The sequence below is a fragment of the Nyctibius grandis genome, chromosome 4, assembly GCF_013368605.1.
Source record: "Nyctibius grandis isolate bNycGra1 chromosome 4, bNycGra1.pri, whole genome shotgun sequence".
Classification (NCBI taxonomy): Eukaryota; Metazoa; Chordata; class Aves; order Nyctibiiformes; family Nyctibiidae; genus Nyctibius; species Nyctibius grandis.
Genome location: NC_090661.1, coordinates 16,262,600 through 16,290,088, shown reverse-complemented (window position 1 = coordinate 16,290,088; position 27,489 = coordinate 16,262,600). Strand labels below are relative to the sequence as shown.

Below are 27,489 nucleotides of genomic sequence, written 5' to 3'. Positions count from 1 at the left end.
ACTAATAAGTAAAATGCAGTAGTACAGCACTTCCAAGGAGGAAAAGTTGAATGAGTAGCTACTGCAGGGACAGTCTAAGCTTTCTGATGTGGACTCCACACTGAAGTAAGCTGTATTCAGAGAAAGCCATTGAAAAAAAAAGCCCCAAAGGTAATGCTTCAAAGAAGCAAAATCAACATCACCAATGTGCCTAGAGAAATGGAGATCTCTCTCAGGGGTGAATGCAGCTACAGCACCTGAGATATAACCCATGTTGTTCACAGACTACTGTCACTCCACCTAGCTCCTCTTTCTGAAGTCCTCTTCATCTCTGCTCTCTACAGCTGACAGTGCAATAAGCATCTGGGCTGCATAGTAAGTAGCCATGATGATGAAGCGTGAGTAGGGCACAGGAAAGCAGAACTTGTTAAGCGCAATGGTCAGATCCGACACCATGAAGAGCATCGCGCCGATGCAGGCCGAGAGCTTGGTCCATGTCCAGAGGTCGTTGCACAGCTGCATGCCAGCGACTGCTCGCCAGCCCATGAAGCCAATCAAGGCGATGTAGACAGCTACCAGGTAGGTGAATGGGCCTGAGAGGTAGGAGTACAGGAAGGCATAACAGGAACTGGAAACAAGGCCCATCAACAAGCCGGCTTTGAGGTCCAAAGGCTTCATGCCGAAGGCTGAAGAGTAGAGGATGTGCGTGATGGCAAACATCAGCAGACCTGGAAAGAGGCATTGACATAGCAAGTGTGACCTTTCATCAGTGACTGGCAGTTGGTAGCAGAAGAAACCATGTGGCTATATTGGATTTTAAATACACCACAACAAGCACAGGCTTAGATGTCCTTACAGTGTTACAACCCTTAACACTTTCAGTGGGAACCATACTGACCACTTGGAACCATTTTAATATAAAAATCTGTGCATAGGAGATCAGCCTTAGCACCAAGCTCCCGCCTTAAGAAAAAGCCCCAGCACATCTACAACTGCAGCCAAGTACAACTCTGTTGTGACGCAAGCCTTCTTGCTGAGAGGCCAGGTGAACTATGCTGTGGCAGAAGGAACAAAGCTTGTTTTTCAGGTGGTTCCTCCTCCCCCGCTTTGGACAGAAGGCTGGGGGCAAGGCAGACCAAAGATCATCCCCTCTAACTATCCAAAGTGTTTTGCTCGCGGGTGTGGAGCAGGAAGGCTGGAATCAGAGCAGTGTAGCAACAAAATATGAAAAAAGATACTGATCCCTCTGAACCCAGACACAAAGCCTGACCGTATTTAGCCACAAACCCAAAGGCACTCAGGGACTAAATCTGGCTTCTGCACCATCTCTGCCCATAGCTAGGAGAAACCTAAGCTGGAAAGAAGCAGCTGGCATTTTTCAGGGACTGCACCAGTGTGATCTGCCAACAATTTTATGGCTATTTGCAAGATTCAGATGAACCTTAGCTGGAATCAATCAGTGAAAATAAAGGGCCAGCTTCCCTTTGAAGTGCAACACCCCTCAGAAATGCCAGATGTGAGTGTTGGAAGGTACTGCCCATATGTCACTCACTTGCCACTAATCCATTTGACAAAAAATGTCACAATGTGTTGGTACAGCTGCTGACTACTAGTTGTTGTGCCAGTTGTAAATAATGGGCCCCAAACTGAGTTCCCAGACCCACAGATGGTGCAGCTGCAGGCTGTCCCACTTTATCCTGGTAGGATTATTAGAGTAGCTGGAAGTTTTCATGCAGCTCTAAAGCATGAAATGGAGAGAAGGATCTGGGAAGCAGAGTCCTCCAGCAGGACACTTGTTTAGGTTTAAAGCATGATGCTGTGTTGTAAAGGGCAGTCACTAAAACCTGCTGCTGGCAGACATTTCTTCATGCTAATACTCCTGTGTTGAAGCAGCTCAAAGTCTGCAAGGTGAGGCCAGAGAAAAAGGACAGTGTGGAGGGAAAGGAAAAGAAGTGCAAAGGAGGGCAATGAGTTGATATTTCACAGAGCTATTACACATCATGGGCGCAGCACTGAGGAAACTGAGAAGGGGTTTAGGACAAAAGCTGTTTATAGTGTTATAGTGCAGGAAAGGTTAGAGCCCAGGGGGTGGTAAGGAGAAGAAGGTTACTTCGCCCTAGCACTGAGGAGTGTTTTTTCCTTCAATGGCATTATATGGAGAGTTCTGGGATGGGGAACTGAAGAATGTGTTGTCCTTCATACAGGCAGCTGGCAACAAAGAGGAGAAGAAGAGGAGGACAGGATGCAGCCGCCAAGCAGAAGCCCAGAAAGGTAGGAATTTTGTGATATGTGGTGAGGCTGGTCACAAACAAGGGAGTCAGCTCCCAGATTTGCTCATTCAACACCCACAAATCAAGCCAGGAACTGGGGAAACCTGTGACAGCTGCCCAGGGAGGGGGGGGGTGCATTTCTCTTGCATTTCTCACCCTTTGGCTGATCAGGCTGATCAGCCCTTCTCTCTGTTCCTTCCCTCTCCCTGCCTCTGGAGTTTCCCCTCAGGTTGGCAATAAGTCCTTTTTGTTAGTCCCTGTCTTCAGCAAATGCATAAATGGTTTCTAAGTGCCTGCTGTCAAAGGGGGTGGATGTTAACACTGTAAAGTATCTTCTACATCCAGTAAGAGACTAGCCAGAAAATAGCATGTTATTAGATGACTGAAACAGCAAAAAAAAAAGTCAAGTGTTCCAGAAGTAGGTTCCCAGGCTCTCACTTCCCTATAAAGTAATGAACAAATGTCCTTTTATAAACTCATTGTCTCATATTCAAAACAGTCCCATTCCCAACCCTTTTTTCAGCCTTAAAGCCACAGAAATCGAACAGAAAGTACATTTTTATCTAATGTTTCCTCTTATTCCCCCAAAATTTCAAATTCCCACAAACGATGATGTCAAAAGTTTGCTTATTGTCAGTTTTCAACAACAGAAGCCTGCTGAGTTTTAAATAGGAGAAAATACATTTTGCAGGAGAGATGAAGGATGAGGTGGTGTGCTTTAGCTGCTAACAAACAGCTGAAACACAAATGTTAACACCTCACTATGGAAGACGGTAGCTCGGATTAGCACGGACTGAGGCAGGCAGGAGACAGCTGGGATGAAGGCTGAGATTTTCAAAATGCTCCAAGAGAGCTTTTCTTCTCCTTAAGAAGAAAAATGTGCCTAAACCCACAAAGCAATAGTTCTTAGTTGTGAGACTCGGGTTGAAAATCCAATTTATTTTCAGACTAAAACACGTGAACCAGATACTGAATTGCTGTGACTGGTCAACCTTCCTCTAGCGCTAAATTGGAGAGAGGACTCAGAGATATCCCAGCTACATGGGAAAGGGGAAAATCAGCACAGTTCAAGTACACAAACGGTCATGGTGAGAATCAGGCCTTGAATGTTTTCCAAGCCACAGCTCAAGGAGCAACTCCAGGAGGCAAAACAGAAGCACAAGCAGTCGTGCTGAGGCGACCTGTGCTGAGACGGGTACTCCTGTTAGGAGGAGGCCTGTTGTTGAGAATGCCAATATTCACCACAGAGGGGATGGCACCCCAAAAGAAGACTGGAGCTCCTCAGCAACATGCCCAAGGATCAGCAAGATAGATCCAATCCTCAGGGCCTAATCTAAACCCCACCAAAATCAGCAGAAATTTTTACATGAACTTTTAATAAGATTGGGATAAGCCCTTGGGAAGCAGGATTAAAAACAGATTCAGAGCATTTGGCCTTTCATGTCTGGCATTTCACACACTTCCCTCTCATAAAGAAAGAGTTTGTGGGAATCTCAGAATAAAACTAAATACTGACTTCATGAGAAGAGGAAAAAATAAGCCTTTGACTTTCAGAGCTGACAACAGCATAAGTCTGAAAAGCTCCCTCGTCTCATCACATTTTTCAGTGGGACAGTCACAGCAGCCAGTTAATGGTGGGTGCTACATGAGATCCCTGGGCTGATTAAATTAACTTTAGAAACCCCACCAGTCAGTTTAGTGAAGGACTCAACTGCTGCTGATTTCTTGTGACAGCCCAAGGCCAGGGAGAGTGTTGCTACAGGCAGGTTCAACGTGGCTTTAAATGATTAATCCAAGTCATTATGTTCTAGTCTGCAAACTAGCAAAATAAAACAAGCTTGTTTTGCTCTGAGATGTGGATCTTTCTGTAAAGAAGACAGGCCATTGTGGTAGGGCTTGCCCTTGATTCCCCATCATTTACACATCTTGCAAAACAGACATGTCTTGTACAACAGGCTGCATGATTCATACTGATGAACCTGCACGTAGGACAAGATTTCTGATGCTTTGGATTCTAGCATCCACTTAAACACCTCCCCCAGGCTATGGGCTTGTCTATCGAAACATAAGTGTCCTCTCCACCAGTTCTCCACTCAGGACCTTTGCACCACGTGTCCTATTTCTGATCCTTGTAGAGAAAGGCTGACAGATCTGCCTGCAGAGAGATAGAAGGCAGATACTTCCTGTAGCTTCATGGGAGCTGTCGAGTGCCATGAGCATTTCCTTCTTTTCCCCAGGGATTCTGCCCATGCCATCTTCCCAGCTCCAGCCAGCTGAGATGCTGTGAGCACGTGCTAGGGAAACAAACCTGCCCCAACTACCTCTCTGACCTCAAGAGAAAGACTCATCCACGGTGTGACTCCTCTAACCACGATGGACTTTAGTCAAGGGATGAGTGCTTCCCACTGCCCGGGGCTTAAGCTGTACATGAAGAAACAAAACACGTGGCCCAGCAACTCATTACTAAGTAAAGAGGGTAACAGCTGGACATTGCGGCATCCCTTTAGGGCTGACACTGCACTCACCATGAATGAAGTAGCCCTGCTCCTGCCAGATGAGAAAAGCGTCTCCCACTGCCGAGAATATGAGTCCCGCTAGGATGCGGCTGGCGCTCCGGTGTGACACTAAGAAGTTAATTCCATGAGCCAGAAGGAAAACCCATAGGCAGAAGATGGGCAGACATTTGATGAGGGCACTAAACCAGGAGGGGCTGGAAGTCGGCAGCCAAAGTACAAAATAGACACAAGTGGCTTTAAAGAAGGGCACCAGTTTGGGGCCTTCACTCTTCACCTAAAAGAAACAAACATTAAAAAGAAATTAATAGGATCATCAGAAGCATCAGTGGAATAAACTGCATAACAGAACTGTCTCCTTCCTTTGGAAAGCTGCTCTTTCATGTATACTGTCAGCTAGCAGCATTTCTACCCTGAGAAAGGCTGGTTGAACTTGACCATGATCCTCAGCCTAGACCTTTGTGACCCTCTCTGCTGAAAACACTTCTTGGCTGGCAGGATGGGGTTTGGGTGGTGGAGATGGAGGAGGTTTTAGATACCTTTTCTCTTTATTTGTTCTACTGAAAACATTTAGGCCATCAAACTTCTCTGGTGGTCCTTGCCACCTATCACGTGTTTAGACTAACCCCTTTTATACACCTCCTTTCCTGTAGCTGCGAAAATACTGCACTCCCTCAGCAGCAAACAAGCCAATAAAAGTGCAAATCTTCCCTCCTATTTTGGCAAAACCTCCTGCTTAGCCAGCTGCAGATCACCCTGAAGAGACAACTGCTCTTCTAACCCATTCTCTCTCCTGCCCTGTAGCCTCACGCCTGGAGCTTGCTGTTGGCATCACCACGACTTCCAAACCCATCACATCAGCCTCCGAGGTGGGGATGTCACTTCCTCAGCTGACTAATATCAACATCAATCACGTGTTGCTTTGTTCTAGCATTACACTAATAATATAATGCCCATATTGCAGGAAACGTTTTGACTCACGGCTCTGCTGTGTAAATCCAGCCACAAAAATGCAGCGTGAGCACTAGGCTACTTATAACAAAGCCACAGGAGAGGCAGGGCGCAGAGCTACAGACTCCACAGCTGGGTCTGCTCTTAACATACACTTAGCTGAGACCACTCTGGACAGTGATAAGATACATATTGTGTTCACCTGCCCTCCTGTGATACTTCTGCATTTTAGTGCAGGTGCAGAAAACCCTGCATGAGAAAAAAAGCTATGATTTTATTTTCTCCTGGAGAGCAGCTGAGGGCCAAAACAAGGAACGAAGGAAGAGACTGTGATTGCCTCACATGCCTGCCCAAGCTGGGGGCCCCATGCCTGGGGTCTTTTAGGAGGCCTGTTTCCTCCTGCAGCTAAGGCAGTGCAACCTCCATAGTTCCCCTGCAAGCAGAGGTTCACTCTCAATCTTCTCATTTCTTTCATCAAGCAAGACTTAGTTGCTTAGTATCACCATGCCTTCCCACTACTCATGGCCAAAGCACACAGAGGCCTCATGCACTGGAGGAGGACATGGGGAAATTTGGAGGCATCGGAGCTGGGTTCACACTGCAAAGTCCATCAAAATCTGATGGGGCTGTTCATCTCATGCAAGGAGCCCATGCTCCAAAACCAGCAAAAGAAACACTGGTCTTTTTTTCCAGATCATTTGCCCCTATTTCTGCTTCCTGCATCATGGGACATTGCCATGACACAAAACTAGTGTCCGTCTTTGATGCAATGTGCCTTGGTGCAGATACCTAGAATGGCTGAAGACTGCACAGCAAGTATCTCCATGCTTACGGTGCTCAGTTAATAGAGCCTGAACTCATCAAAATTCAGGAGCTTTTACAGACACAAGCAAAAGGAGTCAGGTGAAGCTGGAAGGCAAAGGCAGAGGCAGTGGAGGGCATCTTCACATGAAGTATCTAAAAAGGGAATGCAATCTCTGAAGCAGTAAGACCATAAATAAAGGGCATCCCAAGAAGACAGTGCTTTCCAAATTGTTCTCGCACCTGATGGAAATTTCCCCAGCATATCAGCAGTTTCTTAGCAGTAAGGTATTTCATTATTCCTGTATACATTATTCATAGGTGATTGCCAACACAATTTTTAAACACTCCATTAAACAACCAGGCTACACAATCACTCACAAAAGGACATCAGCAAGCCATTAACTTTCTTGTATTACATGGGGAGCCCGTCGTGATTCCTCTACTTGGGTTGTCTAAATTAATCACTATTTACCACTTCTTGTCTACATTCCTTGGGAGAATTCTGGCAGCAAATAACAAATGAACTTGAAATAAAAGTCATAAAAGCCCACATAGTCTCACAGCACTGGGGGTGCCTGGGAACTATCAAGTATCGTAGGTGGAAGAGCGGAGCCAAGCTTCTCCCTCTTTCAGACCCAGCACCTTGCCCTTATGAAGTGACACATCAGGCTCAGACAATCCAAAGCCAGTGCCTGGCTCCAGCTCTGCCTCCTCCCCTTCTGACTTTTTTATTAAAAATGTAGTTGATCACATTCACCCTCTCACAGTTGCAGGCAACAGATGACAGCGCTTTTGGCAGGGTTTCCTCCTCTCCTCCACCAGTTGTGGAGGATCCCCACCACGCCGTAATGAGCCTGAGATCCTCAGCACAGAAAACTAACAACCCCCAGAGCTACCAAGCGCAAAAGTATTTTCAACATCAACAGTGCTCCGGGTCCCTGTAACAGTCTCAGCTAAGGTAGGTAGCTTTGTACCTCTGAAGACAAAAGTTTATGCTGAAGGATATAGTTCAAGCTTAGCCTTGTTTGCAACACATCACAGAGGCACTTTTAGAAGCATACAGGAGAGTATTTGGGTTAATAAACACAGGAAGTTTTATTTAATACCTCATATTAAAAGAAAAACACCTGCTAGGAGCAGTTACCATTACAATCACAGCTTGCCCTCCCCTGTGTGCATGCATGATGAGACAGGTTTTAATTACACTTGTCATTTTCCCCAGGATCCTTGCCTTACTGAATATAAGATATGCACTTGTGCAGAAAGATTATGGTTGCTTGATGACCTTAAAATTACCACTTCTTACTATCTGAATGTGAATTTTCCAAGCCCAGACAGCATTATTTTAACATAATCGTTTGTAGTATTTCCATCCTAATAACAATTAAGGAATTTTTCAGGCATAAGGGGTCAGATTCCAGTCTCAGTTACTCACCCATAACCCTGGAATTTACAGTGTTACAGAGTCCTTGTATAAGAACAACCTCATATATCTAGAAGGGCTACAGGCTTTTCATCATTAACGCTTTTCTTTACACTTTTTCTACAAGTGTACTTCAAATGAATTATTTCCAAATGTGCCCTTGCCCATTACTGAATGCCACAGCTCAGTGAAGCCCGTGCTGTCTCCGACCAAAATGAGAGCTGCATGAGGGACACCACTTGCTGAGACAGAGGTACCTGCACAGCTGAGGGCTGGGCTGTAGATCCTGCTTGGTGGTGTGGCACTGGAAATACTTGGGAGAAGTCTCCCAAGAAAAACTGAGGTAATCAGAGGGTGAGGCTGGGGGACTTCTCTCTGTTTGGACGTGTGGCTGAGGCTTGGGAAGAGGTGATGGGGCAACTTGCCACCTGGAGGACAAGTCAAGACTGGTATTGGGAAACTGTGTACTGACACGAGTGGAGGCTGTGGCTTGAGGAAAGCCAAGCACATAACCCATGACCGGACTTGCCTGTACCTCAGGGAAGGGAACATTATTTCTTGGCTGCATGGTTAAATTGCATGAAACCACTCATCTCCTTTGCACCTGTGTCTCAGAGACAGAATGTGAGATGGGGCTGTGCCGTGGTGTTGGAAAAGGAAGCACTTGATGCAGGTGGCAAGGTCCTTTTTGCTAATGTATGTGATTTTCATGGCTTTAAGCTGGGTTTTGCCATTTTCTTACAAATTCTATGGCATTTTTCTTCCCACTTCTGTTCTTCTTCCACTGCTAAGTTACTCTGGGCTGAAATGCAATACAGAAAACATCTTGAATACAATGACAAGGCAGTATTTCCAAGTTTTGAATTTCTAAACTGAGCATAATTTAGGGCATTTTTCTCAACTGCTATGACTACTAAGTTACTTAGAGTCTTTAAAAATTAGTTTAAATTGCTGTAAAGCCACTCTCTATTTGTGAAATTACAGTGTAAGTATCATTTATTAAATTATCTGTATCCAACTAAATCCAATGAAACCCTCCAAGACTTAGGCAGACTAGAAGGAAGTTGTGTCCTGGCTCTCACCAAGAGATTTTGGACCACATGATCTCCAGAGGTCCCTTCCAACCTCAACCATTCTGTGATTCTGTGATCTTCAAACAGAACCTGGTATTGGCACATGCAGCTCTCTGGAGGCTCAGGGCTTGGATATCCCCCTCCCTGCTAGGGATTCAAAGGTTTACAGTATCCCTTCTTGTTTTGTCTGTTCTCATTCTGCTCCAGTTTGAAATATTGCTCATTTCCTTGTTGCTGTTGTTCAACAGTAACAGATGATGCTATCACACAACTATTCCAACCATGTTGTGATTTGGTATTGGTGTAAGACGTCTTGAGAGGTGAGGCGAGCTGATGAAGAAACACAAACAATACCTGCAAATTAGTTATTGGTGACTCACTGAGAGCCCCAGGGTCCCTGCTGGATGATCACTTCTTGCACCTCCCTGCTATGCAGCACTGGAAAATTCTCATGATTCACATCTGTATAAACCAATATTCACTACGGGGTATGACCTGGGGAACATCTATGCTGTTCCTCAGCACCATAGACAGCCTGTGCTGACTGCTGCAGGCACATAAAGCCAAAAAATTTACAGCCAGCTCCACTACCCCAGGATAAGCGGCATCCACAGAGGCACAGCTACATTTGTAAGCCAGTGCCCTGTTTTTGTTTAGCATTTTGGAGTCAGTTGTCTGTTACTACATCACAATTGGGATGAAGCAAATCCAGCTGTCACAGGGAGGGAGACATCTTGCACCTGAAGTATAGAAGACCATCAGAAGCTTGTTGCTTTGAAATGCTAAAGTTGGACACAGTTCACTGTTCCTAAGCCTCGCACTGGTCCCAGGAAATAACATGGAGTATCAAATAATGCTCTTCTCTCCGCAAGTCCCCTAAATCATCCTGCACAGAAAATGAGTATATGGCCTGTTCCAGACACCAGCTGTGTGCCAACCTGCTGTGGGGTTATGGCTTACAGCCGTTGGGCTGTAAAATGCTGCCTTCCAGGAAAAGTGTTTCAAAAATAATACCACGGCTATTCCACTGAGCAACACTTGAGCACGACTGTGCGCACAGGCCAAAAAAAGCTGGGCTGATGTCCTCCACCCGTCCCTCCCAGCAGCCTTGGCTGGCCAAGTACCATTTTGTGTATCCACGGCTGAGCTGTTTCTCCTGGCTTTTGGCATCCTGCATCGTGGATCCTGCCTTGGTTCTGCCCTACTGTGACAATAGCTATTACCCCCAGTTGTGCGCCGATAAATATTTATGTGGCTTTGTTGCCATGTATTATGCTGCCACTGCAAGCCCATGGCTCGTGTTTCTCATTCCCCAGAATATGTGGCTCTTTGCAAGGCACTGACAATCCCCCGTGCAGTCTGAGCCACAGAGGGAGAGCTGCTTCAGCCTGGGGGTGGACGACAGTTAGGACAAAATATATATATATGTACAACAGGCTCTCATCTACAGAGCAACGGGGAACTAACACAATTCCCCATCAGGCTGACCCTACAGAAAACTCATCTTTGTGCTTAACCAAAACGGGTAGGCCATAAGCAGAAGCCTGTGTATGCACAGATCCTGGCCAGAGGCAGCCGATTTTCCCCAGATTTCAATGACCCATCAGCTTTTGCTTAACCAAGGAGGAATGCAACAGTGCTTGGGAATTCCTGGCCATGAACCCGCATGAGCTGACTGCAAAGCCACCATCCTCCTGGGCTTGCTTGCACGTTCCCACCTTTGCTGAGATGGTGCAACATCAAGCCTTCTGAATGTGTACACACTGAAACATATAAAAGAGGGAATCTTTAGGCAGAGGAGCAGATGTGTAATAGGGAGGATTCAGCTGTTCGGTACCCAAATTCACCATTTACATCTTCCCTATCCTGCGTGGATGCAGGGGCCCTCACAACGACCAGCCCTGGCATGGGCCCTCACCTGGCCACAGAGCAAAGGCACCAGGGGCCACTCCAGATGCTCAGCTCCGCACCCCTCCTGGGTGGCTTGCAGAGGTGAGCGAGGAGGAGACGGATGAGATGCAAAGGGGCCAGCCAGCCGGCGCTTTTCATTCCACAGGGCTGCTGAAATAGGAGAGCGTAGGTGACTGCAAAGCGCTTCACCTCCAACTCTGCTCTCCTGCGGGAGCAAACACGCTCTAGGGGCAGAACCGATTGCCTTTTGTCAAGGAAGGCACTGGCTCGTACATGCCCCAAGTTGTTCCTGAATAAAATTCTGAGAAAAAAAGTGCTTGTTTATGAAGGGTGATGAAGAGTTACTGAACCAGCCAATCAACCTGCCTGAAATACTGTGTTGGTGCAACATATTTGTGCAATTAATAAGAGGGTTTATGTTTGTGTTGGAGATGTCACGGGCCAGGCATCCAAGGCAGATGGCTCCTGAACAGGCTCCACATGCTGCAGGAAATTCAGGGTGATAGATGAGCCCTCCTCCCCTCAAGCAGAGACAAGATCGTAGAGACTCCATCTAAAATGGACTTGTAAAATAGCTAATAAGTCACCCAAAAGATGGTACATGATTTGCCTTTGGAAGAATACGCATGCTGATAATCCTCTGTCTCTATCATGCTTCTGCCACGCAACGAGTTATGCCAGGCCTTGTGGTGCTTTATTGCAGCTACTGGCACTCCCCAGCACAACTCAGGACATCCATTTCTCCAACAAGGGTAATGCAGTGAAACTCGTCTCGTGCTCTGCTGTCCAGCCAGACCTGTTCGCAAGTGGTCAAAAAATCATGGTTTTGTCTGACAGGAGAGCCTCCACTGTTCAGTACAAGCCAGAAAAACAGGGCTCAGCCTGAACGCTTCCCACCTGCAAAAGGACCATCCTCCCAGCTCAGCCACGTGTGGCCAGAGCTGTGGGTCCAAGGCAGCTATTCCATCCCCAGGGTCTCTTCAACTCCTCCTGCAAAATAGGGCTGGTTTGGTGCCTTCTCTCATCCCCTCCCTCTACCCCAGCAGCCTGGGTACTGTCTTTCTCCCCTCAGTTAACCAAAGTAAGCTCCAGCCGCACTTCCCAGCTTCGCTCCACAACAGACTGACACAGAGTTGAGAGCTAGAAATACTTGACTTCTTTTTCTTAAGACCAAGCTGTGGCTATTTGCCAGAAAAATACAATTAAAAATTTGGCATAGGCCCTCACGGTCCTTGGGTGGTGAACTCAGATATATTGCTGCACAAGTTCTTGGCGACAGAAACATCGCCCTTTGGTGGAGGCAGAAGGGAGCAGGCCGTGGGTGAGGATTAATCAAACTGGCATCTAACAAGGGCCCCTGTGCAGTGCTGGGCTGTTCCACACACAGCTGCATGCAGAAATGAGAACCGCAACGAAAAGTTTCATTTCCAATCCAAAATCCTGCCCGACTTGTAGTCACATCAACACTCAACCTAATCTCTAGATTAACCATGGGAGGGATGAAAACCTATCAGCACCGAGGTTAAAATCTTCCAGATGAGCATCTTCCCCCCAGATGCAGAAAGAAGGGAGGAAATTTGGAGCGGCAGCTTCCCTGCAACCGCCTGGCAGCCGGGCAAGGTTTGTCTGCAGCACCAGCCTGTCCCAGGGGAAACCACCGCTCAAGTCCCTGCAGCGCGGCAGCACGCCTGGGCTCAGCAGGGGCACGGCACGGCCACCCAACTGAGCAGTGACAGGCAAGCATCGAGAACGGGATGTTTTGTACCGAGCCGGCTGGGGAGCACGTGAGCAAGGCTCATGGTATCATGGGAGTGCCAGTGACACGAGATTGCAGACGCAGCTGTTAAAAAGGTCTCTTTCCTGATGTTTGCTCCCCCTGAATGCAATTTCTCCACCACAGACTGCTATCTCTAGCTGTAGACACTGCTCAAGAGAAGTCTGTGCTACCCAATGCTTTACATTAGCCATGCTGTGATCTACCACCAAAACCCCCTAGCATCTGTTGTATGGGAGTAAATTTCTGAAGGGGATTGTCTAGGATAGATTTTAGGAGAAAACTGCACTGAAGCACGACATATGAAGGCTATTTAAATAAATGGCTTGAGAAGGTAAAAGAGAGAGGCATTAGACAAGCTTTGTGGCCTTCTCCAGAGGACAGCAAAATAGCTACAACCATGAATCCCTGTGCAGTGGTCAGGGAGGGAGGTGAGCAGTAACAGACAGAGGTGGCAGGCAGCCTTCACTTCTGCCCCTTCCCAAGTTAAGGCAGGAGGAGCCAAACTGCCACTCACATAGAAATAGCAAAGCTGCAATACGAGTACAACAGCAGTCCTGTCTTGACTTCAGTTGTTTAACAAAGAAACTAAAAAACATTGGGTGCTCAGAGTCACACTGACTGTGCTCATGGAGTTGCTGATGAGGCCAGTTTGGCTCAGCAGCCAACATGACCTGGGAGCTCTTGGACATTGCAGCTCTCTGCTGCTATACCCACGAGTTAAAAAATGCATCTGCAAACACCTGGGACACAAAATAGTGTGGGGGAAAGCCACAAATAGGAAACTGGAGTCTCGCCTTCAACAGATTCCTGCAGGAGGCCTTAGAAATGTGAGGGAATGGTCCCATAACAGCCTAAGGTAAAGGCAGGTGGTTCGGGAGCAAAGGAAATAATCCCCACCACATCAGGGCACTTCATGTGCCACATGTTGCATCAGAAGCCCACTCCTGCTCCATGCCTTTTTAACCACGACATTGCCCAAAGCTATCTTGAGACACTGGACCACAGTGTTCCCTTCAGCAATTAAGAAGTTATAGCACCCATAAAGGTATCTCCTGTACTGAATAGAAGAAATTGGGTTAGCTCAGCTAACTGTGGTCAACAAACTGTGCAACAGCATGTCCGGGACCTGCCTCTGCTATGCAGGACCTATTGTTATCAGCAGGAGCTCTAATACCAGGCAAAGTGAGATACTGCTACAGCAGCCAATACTTCAGAAGGTAACTCGAGTATCTGCCCTTGGCTTCCTAGGACCTCAGGGAAGCCTTCAAGATGGCAAAGCCTTTCTTTAGCAGATTTTAACTCATAAAAAACAAATTACAGACAAACACATTTCACCCTGAACCAAAGACTCTGCTTGGATGTATGTTGTTTTGGTAGAGCTTGTTTTGTTTGGGTTGGGTTTGCTTTTTTCCTTTACCAAGCATCATCTGTCCTATCTACTGGACTGGCATAGGACCATAAGCAGGGCTATTTTAAAAACCTTTTTCTAACCTGCAGTGGTAATAATTGACTCCACATCTGTAGCAATCCTATAGCTGTCAGCAGTTTTGGAGATTGCCATCTGAGTGCAGCCGGCAACGTACCGTTGCCAATGACCAACAATGTTAAACCAGTCAACAATTCAAATGCCTCTGCAGGGCCAAAGGAGCTGTCACAGATGAACGCTTTCAGGGTAGTCCACTGGCTCTCAGAAATAAAAGCAAAAAAATATCATTTGCCTGCCAGCACCTTATCTCAGAGCAAAGATTGCTTTTCCCTCCTGGGATTCCAGATCTTCCTTTTTGTGTAGCAGAAAGCAAGCCTCTCTGAACATTTCCTTTGCTGTAACACTCACAAAAGAACCCCTTGCAGATGTTTAAAAACCTGCACCACAATGGATCTGTCTTTTCCCTTTGCTCATCAGAGCTGCAGTGCTGCCACCGCAAGGGCACGCATCCTTCCTCAGTGAGCCAGGTCAGGTGGGGCCGTGTTCCCTACTGCTGCCCCAGACCTCGGGGATGCTGTGAACCCACAGAGAGCTTCAGAGCCAGCCAGCGCCCTGGGATGCGTAGTCAGTGGCTGTCCCAGTAATTCCTCTCAGCATGGGAAGGGGCAGTTATTTGGCTTGTCACAATAAATCCAGATAAAAAATTTCTACTGGAAAAGTCTCCACAACTCATCCTGGGGATGGTTTCCAGGCTACGAGCACACGTTCTCAGGAGACTTGTCATTATTTATATCACACTCTCCGGTGAAAGAGAATGCAGATTTCTGTTACCCAGGAAAAAGTCGTGTTAGGTTTTTATGTTGCTCTAAGCATTATCTTGGAGGGGCTGGGGAACTCCTGCTGCCTGTGGGGCACAGAGCCATAGCAGAAAGCAGCATCCCCTTGCAAGGCCTGTTGCTGCAGACAAGTGCCACACACTGACATGTGCCCCACAAGATCTGTGGCAAGACTGGGGCCTCTCTCCAGTCTCTCTGAGATGGGTGCAGACCCCAGGGAGAACCATCAGTTCTTTCCTTGTCAGCACCAAGGGTAGGCTGAGCCTCTAGCTAATAGCAGTGAAGCATCTGCATACTAAGCATTTTGTCCCCAGGGCTGAAATCCACCTTTTGCCCTCACTCTCCATTTCCAGCCTTATTTGCACCCCACAACCCACCACAACGTTTATGTACTCATTGGAGGGCCCCAGCCACCCTGTTGCTCAGCCACAGCGGAGGGGATGCACGGAAGAATGGGCGCTCGGGGAAACGAGCACTTGGCAAAGCTGTACCCTGCCACATGCTGCTTTGCTGGTAGGGATTGGTATTTGGGAGGAAAGGGAGGCCCTTCCATCCAAAAGCAAGTTCTTCAGCAGAGAAGACCTCATTTTAGCTACAATCTGTGGGGAATAATGTAGGTCTAAATGAAGAGCATTGCAGGCGTTGGTGCTGTCAGAGCCCTTTACGGTAACAGCTAAAGAGCCATTAGTGTAGCACAGAAGACAGGTGGCACGTGACAGGCTGTACCAGCCCTACCAGCCATTCCCAAAGACGTGCCAAGGGTGAAACCCCTGGCACCCAAAAGGCACTTTTGCAGCTCATCTTTCTGGCTCACACAACAGATTCGTGCACACCTGGCAGGTGAGGTTTTTGCAAAAGCAACAGGAAGGCAGAACTGAGAGAGGAGGGGAAGGTGGCTGCCCATAGCTGGGGAAGCTGGCAGCTCTCCACAAGAGACTTTTGCTGTATTAATCCTCGCAAGGGGCTGCAATAAGATCAGGAAAATCTGGCAAAAGCAAGCAGGGCTGTGCTGGGAAACCCAGGAGGGACAGCTCAGCTTGTCCTGTGCCTAATGGAAAGCTGAATGAAAAGCTCTACCTGTGTATCATGTCCTGCAGGCTGAAAGCTTGTGAAATACTGATATTAAAGAAAATTAGAAGGGAAAATAGCAACGTCTCCCTATAAAGATGTGTATTTAGAGAGGTGCCACTCTGGTACCTTATAAAAAAGCAGCAGCCGTCCTTATGTTATCATGGGACCAATATGCTTTAAGGGACAGGAGGATGTAAGGTCAAAGTCTGACAGTGGAGTCATAGATTTTATTTCCAATATCTATTCTTGTGCCAAGATGTTGTGTCCTGGGCAAGTCAGTATCAGACACAAATTACATGAAGATGAATTGGACTTTCCCACCCAATCTCAACAGATGTGGAACGGGCAGGTGCAAACACCAACCTGCGCAAACACTAACCCGCGCACGCCCAGGATTCACACTAACATATCAAGGGTTTCACTTGCAAAACCCCCACTGCAATCAGACCTCATGTACAAATGCGGACCACGCTCCCAGTGTTATGCCCTTTAAATTGAGGGTGCAAGTCCACAGATGCATGGGACATTAGCCAAGTGGAAACTTCACAAACATCAATTAAGTGATAAACTTGTCATCACGCTTCTTTTGCATCAGGGTTGCAGGGAAAAGCCATGCAACTTGCTTAGTTTCTCTTCCACTGGAGCACAAGTCAGCACTGCTATCCAAGCACCCTGGCTGGCTCTGATTTATGCCGTAACAAAACCAGAAGACACGAGCAAAGAGGTATATGGCAGCCAAGCTGTGGTCTCAGCCAGCACAAGCCCAGTTCTGATGAAGCCATGGGAGACAAAATGACTCACATAAGGCTGAGGATTTGCCCGGTGTGTCTAGGACATGCTGAAAAATGTGCAGCCGGCTTAACGTCAAACATCCTCAATCTCAAGCAATGATTCAATGAGAGGCTACTTGCAACTAGCAGAAATGCACTCATTTTGATACATAATCGGAAATTTAATGCCTGATGCCAACTGACGCCATATCTGTCTCCAAAGCTGGTGTCTGGTGAGGAACATAAAATGAAACCTCACCATTCAAACTCGACAAAAGTCCCAAGGGCAATTCAGTAACATGAATTGTCTCATCTCCCCTCAGTCTTAGAAAGTACATGTTTTGCAGTAATCTACAGGAATTAGTTTTTGGGAGAAAGTGTAGCTTGCTGGTAGGAACAAGGCATTTCCATAAGCTCACAGCAATGTGAATCAAAACAGCCACCATCCTCATTAACAGGTAGATTTGCAACAAAAGACTCAGCCTGAAACATTAAATTAATGGAAGAAGAGACACAAATTGCACTTACCCAGAGAGAAACTGTGCCCTGTGCAATTCTGGGTCAGAGGCTGTGGTCTGAGCACCTGGGCTCTCTGTGGGTATCTGAAATCCTTCCCACCCCAGCACACTTGAAATCTTTCAGGAAAGCTCTCACCCAGCCCATCTATCGCCTTTCAGCTCTGGTGGTGTGTAATCTCCTAGACACAGTTTTCTGCTCCGTGTCACCTGGATACTTGTTCACTCACGTTCAGCATTACGTGGAGGGATGCCCTAGACTGACACGCTTGTCATACGCAAACCTGTTATTAGCTTAAATGCTATTTAGATTATGGCAGTATAAGAAACAGATACAGGAAGGGCACAAGCAGGCTAGAAGAAGCAATAACCATCACCTTCATTTTGGGCATGCTGCAGTAAGCAAAACCTACATCTCTATTGTAACGACATATCTATTAGGCATTGTGTGACATGAAGGGCAGTAGAAAAATTAAGTGCTAATATAATAGAGAGGCAGTTATATAACTAATAATATTTTTGCTGTTCAAGAGTTTCCACATGCTAGCAGAAGACGGGTTCCAGATGCCATCTTTTTTTAAGAGTCTAATTTCACTGGAGTTATTATTTCCTCAGTGTTATGCAGTTACCCACAGAGAAAGATAACTTTGGCTCTTCTGTCGCACTCGGTGTATTTTGGATAGAGAGACTTGAATGGGAAAAGAGAATGGAAGACATGCATCTCTGGCCATTCAGAGGAATTACGCATTAAGTACAGGCTTCAGAACTGGACCCATAATCGTAATGCACAAAGCACACTTTGAACAACAGATGTGTGTGACTTGAGTGATACACTTGAGTTAATGAAGCCTTTGATTTACAGCACTGCCTGCAGCAGTGATCAGCACTAACTGCTTAATGCAGCCACACTGGGACTGGGAAAAGCGTGAGAGAAGCCCGCACTTTCTAGCCTCCCAGTTTCAGTTACCCATATCTAAGCCCACCATCTCATAGCAACAGCTATAGCAAAGAATGTCAATGTCATAGCAAGAATGCGCAAGTTCAGTCTGAAAAAATAAATCGTGGCATGTAACACTATGCCTGGGCTGTAGCTGGCATAAATCAGCACAGCTTTTTTGCTCAGTAGGACCAAAGCTTTTAGGCTTCTCCGAAAAGGTGTGACTGACATAAATGTTACTAAGATCCTGCTAAGCTTACCTAAGGTGATAGTTCCCTCCCTTACTTCATTGAGTTCAGATGTTTAGAAATCTTTTCTATAATTCATTTAAATTGTCTTGGTTTTTATACAAGTGCTGTATTTCCATAATTATCTATGTGGTATATAAATGTGCATGTTTACAAGCCTCCTGTGTAATAAAATCCCACTTTATGATGTATTTAAGTAATGGGGAAAATTACAATGAAAGCAACAACATTGCATATAAACAAAGAGAACAAGTACAATTAACTTCTCTACTGTAAGAGTTACTTCTGGCTTGGATGGTTGCTAAGACTTTATTCATTAATGCAGAAATAATACATCCTCTATTTAAGAAGCAAAGGCTGAAATAGTTCAAAGTGTGATCTGGCTTTCTTGTTTTCAACAGCAGTTTGAGGATTATGGAGCATACTTTCTAATAATAAACCTTTAAAACTATGCTTAGACCTACTACTGCTACAATTGCCCATAGTGCAGAGTCTCTAAGCAACGTGGTTTACATTAGGTTTCTATATTCATCTGGATCAGTGTGGTTTGGCCCCTCCTCAGAATCTCAAATGACACCCACCCAATTCTCCAGCCCTATTCAATATTTGTTACTGGTGAATGCCTTTCCAGATCACACCTTTCAGGTTTTTTGCCCAGTTTTTGTAAGTGACCGTCATACTCCCCCACAGTGACATCTTGCATCTACCCAGGGGGTCAACCAGGGCTGTTCCCAGGAGGATTGCTGGCTGCTTCCCATCTAGGTGGGGACAGGGCTGAGGGCTCCAACTTGCTTGATGCAGCCAAAACAACATATTCTGCCCCAACCCAGCTATCTCTGTTTAAAGGTGCAAATACATCAGAGGACGAAAGGGAAGGAATGGGGATTGCCAAGATACGGCTTCTGGGCAAAAATCTGTCCCAAACAGGGAGTTTTGCCTCCCTCCCACACATAGGACTGTGCTAGGCCAAATACAAGTCAGATGTGAAGGGGATGTTGTAGGGATGAGAGCCTATAGTTCATCTTGCTCAAAAAGACACACCAGTATCATCTATAACTGCCTCCCAAAAGAGGCCTGTTCTCAGCCAGTTAATGTCTTTGTATTTCCCATGCTGTTTTCCTCAAGGTGGTATGAAACCCTATATTAAGTTTAGCCCTAACTTTAGGGGAAAAATAAGGTCCCTTTAAGCAAGGAGCATTACATAAATACCAGAATGACTGTGTGTCTCCAGGCTCATCTCCGTGATGTTTGCGGCCCCTGCAATCATGGTGCCTGCTGGGCAGAAAGGTCCTTAGGGCAAGGGCTAGCTTTCACAAGCTCATGCTAAAAACTGCTTAATCAATAGTGTGAAAAAAAAACAAAAAAACAAAAAAAACCCACCAGGACAAAAAAATCACTAACAAGGCAGTCTCAGAAAGGACTTTTATTAAGATGGGACCAGTAATGACTGAACAAGAAGGGAATTAAACCTCACATATCCATGAAGCAAATGCGCCATTTATTAATACTACTCTCCAACCGCAGGCTCTCAGCCCACATGGCTTTATGCAGAAAAAACAGCTCTTAATCAAAGCAGTATCAACAATAGTAATTTTTAAGCAGGATGCTCCTCCTTGCCTAGCAGAGTAAGCAGTGAAAGCTTCCCTCCAAGGTGACTTCTGACCAGAGCGAGCATTGCTTATCAGCTGGAACAGGACCAGCAGACAAAGGCATCTTCTCTACCACAGCCCAGTGCCATGCAAGTCTAGACTCTGGCATCAGTGGGACCCCAGAGCTTTACCCCAGCTGAGGACCTGACACAATACGTTAAAAGGTATTCTGGCCCCAGACTCGTTTATTTGCGGGCATGCTCCCCCCTCAGCACATCTGAATTGTACAGCACCAGAGACGACAGCTTGGCTAGCTCTGCACAACACCGCAACCTCTCCTTGAGCACGGGGCGCATGTGCCAAACCCCCCGGGCCATGATGCACACCTGGCAGCCAGCACGACCAGGCAGTCCTGGCCGCGATCTCTCCCTAGCTTCCTCTCCATGGGCCATGCCTCCTTGCATGGTTTCTTCCAGCTATCAGTTGTACAGCAGACCTGGAGCTCAGGGTTTCTGACTCTTGTTACAAGAGTGTCCTAAAGAAGAAAAGAGGGGGAGACACAGGAGACCAGGCTGTGTGTAAGTAGTCGGGGCCATCTGCTGCAGTTACGTACAAAGGCCGTTGCTTTGAAAACGGGAAGCAAAATCATGTCACTCTCGGCTGTGCTCTTCTAGTGTCCTCACCAGTGAGGCTGATGCTGCAGTGTACTGGGAGAGGACATACACTGTGGGCAAATCAATTCCTCTGCCTAATTTGATTATGCCTCAGGTGCTGCCCCCACAGAGAGTGTCCCCATCATGTGTCACAGCAGCAATAGCCATGCTGGCTCCAAACACCTGGTCTGTCTACACAGCAAAAGGCAGTGTGGTACAGAGATAAGGCCTGGGCCCCAAGGGTAGCACCTAGCCGCGGCGAGACCGATTGCCGCTGCTGTTCCCTTCAGCAAGCGACTGGCCGGAGGGAGCCCACTGGCTGTACAACCACCCTGCTTCTCACCCCCCGCGCAGCTCCAGCTGGCAGCTGTGCAAGGGCCGCACCATGCTCCCAGGCAGCCACGTTCCTGCACAACACCGTTTCAGCCTGCCCTTCGCGGACCGCAGCACAGCTGAGGCCGGAACAGCACAGCACGCTCCTTCGGAGGAACAGCGATGTGAAAACCCACTGAAGGTGATGTGCAAAGAACTGCATCTGAACAGACTGAAGGCTTGCAGCTCTTTTTATGAGCTTTTTGGAGGATCAGATGCCCTCCCTTCCCACCTCTACAGCCATGGTAAACTGCTGCAGCTCTGGTCGCAGCTCCCGGTCTCATCGTCTGTCCAGCTCTCCGCAGCTTCACACCTGCATTAGTTGCCTTTGGTGAAGCAAAGAGTCAATATGTCAGCAATGAAGCCAGAGCAGAAAAACGTGCTTTGTTACATGTCAAAAGGACAAGCGAAGAAAGCAGTTTTTTTTCATTTTCCTTCCTAAAGTGTAATTTCTGGTGTAGGTAAAGCCTTCCGGTCTGAACTATGTACACCCTTCCCAACACATACTCATGCTTTAGTGATTTGCCTCCTCTCAAAGCTCAGCTGAAATATACTCTGCAAGACCACCCTGATTCACTAGCCTTAACAGCCAAGTACTGCCTCCTGTGAATTATGAAACAAATTCTGCCCGTTTTTGAGCCATTCCAGTATTGTCCCCACATAAGATTTTACTTCCAAGGTACACATACACAATTCACTGTAACCAAAATCATTACTTAAGGATGAATTTAGCGTATGGCACAGAAGCACAAAGATACCAAACCTCTTTAGTTATTTCTGAAAAGCACCAAAAAAAAAAAGTTTGGCACTACAATGGTATAATTTACAAGCCGCTTCCCTCTGCCTCTAAAGATAAAAGCCACCCCCAGGCTGCTGATGAACTTACCAGGTACATGTTAATAACTGGGGGAAAATTCATCTGAAGTATCAGACAATACAAGCTGCTGTGCAGAACTGGCAAAGCAATTTAAAAGTTTTGAACCCTGGCTTTGTGAGTTAAGAATGGGGAAAGGACAGGATTTCTACCTGCGAGAGAGAACGCAATGGACCGGCCATTAACCAACACATTTCAAAACAGGATAATAATGGATCCACAGGGAACCAGGATACCAGCAATAGGTGTTCACCGCTGCAGAGAAGCACCAGGCAACTTTCCCACCAACAGTTAGCTATTCTTACCGCACACGTTAGTCTGCTGGTGTATTCAGACAAATCCCTCACTTTCTAGAAAGAGAAACACACAAAGCAGGATGTCTAACAGCACAGCTTCTCTGCTTTTCTGGCTGAAAGCATTTTGTCTTCATTCAGTGCTGAAACACACACACACACCCCCCCCTTCACCCACAGGGCCAGGACCTGGTATTGCTGGCATGAGCCACGGCTGCTTCAGTTACCAGCTCTGCTCCATCAATCCAGCTGTGCTGCTACACACGTCACCTATCAACAGGACAGCGGCGAGTCGCTACCTTATTGCTGGTTACAGTAATTGAGCATCATGACTCTCCCATGAGACAGGCAGGTGACACCATCCCCATCTCCTGTCTTTAGATGGTGGAAGTGCCAGATTGACTTGTCAGGGGAGACGAGGTCCGGGAGCGAGGTCACCCAGCCTATGGAAAGGTCTGCCTGACGCGGTGGCCGACACAAGCCTTAGCCCAAGCCGTCACCTGGACAGCAGAGCCATGTCTGGACGGCGAGGCGGAGGTGCCTGCGAGGGCAGGAGGATGCTCCCGGGCGCTGCCGCGGCGCAAGACCAGGGCAGCGGGAGCGGAGACGCTCTGAGCAGATGCATTCTATGTACAGCAGGTGTCATATAGGTTTTTTTAAAATACAAATGACAAGAGGAGGAATAGACGGAGAGCCCCCCGGCCGCTGTCGCTCCAGCGGTGCGCCTCCCTGGGGAGGCACCGGCGCACGCCGAGGGCCGGGGTGAGCATCAACCACGCGGGGGGCTGGGGGGGGGCTCCGCCAACGGTCGCTGCTCCGCACCCCGCGGCGGGAGGCGGGAGCGGCGCGGAGCACCCACCGCCCTGGGGGGCAGCGCCTCGGGGACCGGGGAGGGGGCACCGGCGAGGTGGCGGGGGGGACGACACCGCCCGGGGAGGAAGCCCCTGCCGGGCGGCCGTGGGAGGGGGCGCGGGTCCCGCTCCCCCCGCCCGCCCCGAGGCCCGCACTCACCACGGTGACGGGGGACACCATGTCGTCGGCGGCGGGGCGCGTCCTACTGCCGCTGCTGCCCGCCCTGTCGCTGCCCGCTGCCCTGCCTGCCTGCCCGCCCGCCGGAGCGCCTTTTTACACGGCGGTGACGTCACCGGAGAGGGGGCCCCCGCGGCGAATGCGCTGCGGGGAGAGGGAGGGGGCGGCCCCGGCCCCGCCCCCGGGGCGGGCAGCGCGGGCAGGCGCAACCCGGGGCCGGGGCCGGGGCCGGGCGGGTCGCTCGGCCCCGGCGGCGGCGTCAGCGGCGCCGTCCCACTCCTGGCGAGGCGCCCGCCAGGCAGCCGGGTCCTGCGCCGCGTCCCCTCCCCGGGGGCGACCGCAGGGGGGAGGCGGCGGGATTGCGTCGGTCCTTGCGAGCGCCGGTTGCAGCCCGTTGCCGGGCCCTGGGGGAGGCGCAGGGGCTCCCTCCCGAAAACAGCCTACCCCGCGCCGGAGCTGGGCCCGTTGCCCTCTCCGCTGCAGCACTAGCGAGGGGTCGCTGCTCCGGCCGCTCGCTGTCGGCGTCCGCCCGATAGCAAAACGGCTTCCCTGCCTGCCGGGGGGTGCCAGCGGCCGGGCCTGCCGCCCGCCCGTCGGTAAACACCCCGCAACGGGAGTGCCTCGGAGGCTGGAGGACGCCCCCGGGCAGGGCGGGCCCGCGTCCTTCGCCCCAGCACCGCCCTGAGCTGCCGGTGCCGGCGGTACCAGGCACGGGGCGAGGGGCAGCACAGCCCATGGCCCTCGCTTTATCTCGGGTTCCTCCCGCCGCATCTTCCCCCTCCGGCACGCCTGGTCGCCTGCCTGTGCCCGCACACCCCCAGCCCCAGCCTTTCTCCTCCGGTGCTTTCCTGTGGCTCCGTGCCTGCCGCTTTCCTGCTCCTCCCCTTTCCTTTCACATCCCTATTTCTTGCACAGACCCCTGTGGCCTTCCACCCCTTCTGCTCCACCTTGATTCCCCCCATTTTTCCCTTTCCAGGGGCTTCTCCTCGTTCACAGCAGCCCCCTTAACACTTTCCATCATCTCCATCGTAAGACCCACAGGTGCTCGGCAGACCCTCTCCCTGCAGGGCTGGCCACGTTTTCCAGCCCTGTCCCTGCTCCCCGTGGCTCCCCGTGCTGTGGCCCCCCAGGAGCGGGTCCCTCCCAGCTCACCTCCCCATCCTCCTGCCAAGGTCATCCAGAGGCTGCAAAAATGTTAGTGTTGGCACAAAGACAGGGCGAGGAACGTGTAATGTGGGATACTACAGAGTGGGAGGCAGCAGATTAGGCTTATTAAAGGGACCCTGGGACTACCTTCAGACTGGTTTTGTTTGAGGATTAATATTCAAGGATGTAGGAAGCCAGTTTGCATGTAATATGATCTTGCTCAAAAGCTTCACTTCATAACAAAACAAACAGGTACTTAAATAGTAGATGATTAAGTAATCTGCTATTTGCAGCCTGAGCAAACTCATGTTCAGTATTTATCACGTCAAGGGAACATTTTCTTCTATGAATTAAAAAAAAATCTGTGCAATTCTTTTGCAGTCTTTGTGCAATAGATTTGTGTCGTGTTTCTGAGGACGAAATGTATACGAACAGCAGTCCCGAGATGCCCCAGAGGCAACTCAATTTATATCAATAGAGACGTGTAAATAGAGAGGGCAGCGTTTGGCCCATCACCATCCGATGGGACTGGGATGGACGCCGCAACCTTTGAGTCATTTACCAATCTGAGAGGGATTTCTACCTCAAAAAAGACACTGCAAATCTGCACGATTAGATTAGAGAGGCATTGCAGGAAATCTGTGGCAAGTAAACCTCAATCAGACCAAGCAAACTCTTCTCTGTACAGCAAAGACCCGCATGGCCACGGCCAGGGGATTGGGTGCTGTTCTTACAATTTCAGTTAAAATAGTTCATAGAGCAGTAACATTTTCATTAAGCAAGAAGAGGAGGATAAGCTTTCCCTTTTTGGGGGGAGCTAGGTAAACTAGAGAATGGGAAGAAATTTCACAGCTTTTCACAACAAAAGCTTTGCCCTGCTGAAATCAAGGGGGACGGTCCCTAGCAGAAGAAGCACAAGGAAACAGAGGTATTTAAATGTCCAAGGATGCAGTTTTTTTGATACCATACAGCATTTTCAGAAGGACCAATGGACTCTCAGAACTTGGGTTCCTAATTGCTTTTGAAAATCCCTCTGGGAGCTTGATTAGGTCTTGGCATTTAAATACCTCAAAAAAAAAAATCTGCTCCTTGGTCCTTAGCCAAACTCTTTGTCTGCTTATCCTGGCCTTTATTTAAGTGACAAGCTAGGCAGTGCAATGCGTAGGGGCATGTTTACATTCGGGTGTTGTCTCTGCTGCTCCAAAAGTGGGAGATGATATTAGGTTGGATGCAGCTTTGCATTCGTTCTTTATTTCTAATGCAGTATCTGTCTTCACTGGTTACCAGCTGAAGCTTCGCCTGGCCTCGAGAATGAGGTGTTTCTCTGTGTCATTGATGCAAACATTCAAAATATGTTAACACTTCAGGGTGGGTTTTCATGCTATGTTATTAGCTCAAAGAAACCTATCAGAAGTGAAGGGGAAACTGTGTGCTTGTCCTGACTTCCCCATCTCGAACAGGCACTAGCAAACTCAATCTCATTAGTTTTGCTTGGGAGGGGGTTGACCTTATGTGATTTCCAGACAGTTCCTTCCACAAACTTTTTAAAATTAGAGGTTCAGAAGTCCTAACAGCAAATACAGTATTTGTATGCCATAAAGAGATGGCTCCTACGACAAAGATTTTACAACCTGAATATAAGGTGAAAATGGTGTTGTTTATTTCATACTAGGTTCATTTCATGTGACTCACAAGATTATTCGTGGGATGATGTCCATTTTTCCACTATCAAAATAAGTGCTACATCAACGATAAGTAATTCCTTATAAGTGAGGGACACCTTGGAGTATAAATTAAGAATCTGGATAGAGCAGAAATGTTTTACATTTCATTTTACATTTTATCTAAATTACATTTTATCTACATTTTATCTAAATAACAGAAATATTTTACATTTCATCTAAGTTAGGGGCACCTTGGAGTATAAATTGGGAATTTGGATAGAGCAGAAATATTTCACATTTTATCTAAATGCAAACTCTGATGGAACAGATCCTGGCACAAATCCATTCCCACTGGAGAAATACCAAACAACAGATGAAGCAAGCAAAGGGAATACAGGATCGATGGCTTCATAACACAGTCAAATTTGTCTTGGTCTGTGCATGTCATGCTTTTAGTGCTTTTTTTTTTGCTGGTGGTGTTGCAGTCACCTGTCCTGACTAGTGCAGGCAAGAGAGATCTCATGTGGCTCATACAACATTTTGTTCTGTATCAACTGCAGGGATTTAACAAAAAATAGAAAATAGGTCTAATTTGGGGTGTGTGTGGTATTTTTAATTCGCTATCAGTAGGCAAACAAAGCAGTAATTACATGAACATAAATATATGGGGGTTGGGTATAGCAAAACAGCATTAAGTACTTCTGTGCGTGTTTCTGCTTGAAAATGCTTCTGCTGGGCCATGTTTGTGGTGTGCGGGGGAACAAAAAAAACAAGAGAAGTTCCATCTTCAGCAAGGCTGCTACACAGCCAATTTTTTTCTGAAGGATCCCATGTTGTTCAGTCTACTCCCCATAGCTCCATGGCTCCATGTGTGTGCAGTAGCTCCATGGCTCACACGGGTGTATTACTTCTTTTTTAAATTAACCAACGTACATTTCAATAATGGCTTGACCCTTTTTCTTCCCCTCTCTGTATTATTTTTTTTCTGTTTTATTCTGCTGTTGGAGAAATGTCAGTCCATGGACTCCACCAGTCACTCCTAGCTGGGGCCCCCTTCAAAGCCCAGTGCATCAGGAAGACTCAGAACTCTAGGTTGTTAAACACAGTTCAAACACATCCAGAAAAGACAGATTCTTCCAAAAAGTGATTGCCTTTGCACTGCAAGGGTCTGTGGATATTTACATGAAATAGAAAACATGCGTGTTTATAGGAAAATGTTGAAACAATCATAAAGCTCAATGTTTTCTAGCTGTTTATTATTCAGGGAGGTTGTCCTACCTCCAGCAATGGCTGGAAGAGTAGCAAAACATTTCTCACATTCAGGTGCCTCTGTAATGGGGCTAAAGCGGAATCCAGAGTGCAGGT

The 27,489-nt window shown here is 47.8% G+C and overlaps 1 protein-coding gene across 1 annotated transcript; it reads right to left on the bottom strand.

The window, feature by feature from the left end:
* Positions 1-23,371, bottom strand: TMEM86A (transmembrane protein 86A). Its single transcript, XM_068399931.1, has 3 exons — positions 23,297-23,371; positions 4,775-5,039; positions 1-707 (listed from the first exon to the last, which is right to left on the bottom strand). Exons 1-3 carry the CDS (start codon positions 23,315-23,317, stop codon positions 280-282), a joined length of 714 nt encoding a protein of 237 aa, XP_068256032.1. The 5' UTR covers positions 23,318-23,371; the 3' UTR covers positions 1-279.
* Positions 23,372-27,489: the final 4,118 nt, after the last annotated feature.

Bases quoted from the DNA above. Each gene is read 5' to 3' on its own strand.
- TMEM86A (XM_068399931.1), bottom strand. From the start codon at position 23,317: ATGGTGTCCCCCGTCACCGTG. The intron at 5,040-23,296 runs GTGAGTGCGGGC...TGTTTCTTTTAG, and splicing joins TGGTGTCCCCCGTCACCGTG to GTGAAGAGTGAAGGCCCCAA. The intron at 708-4,774 runs GTGAGTGCAGTG...GCCTCTTTCCAG, and splicing joins GCAGGGCTACTTCATTCATG to GTCTGCTGATGTTTGCCATC.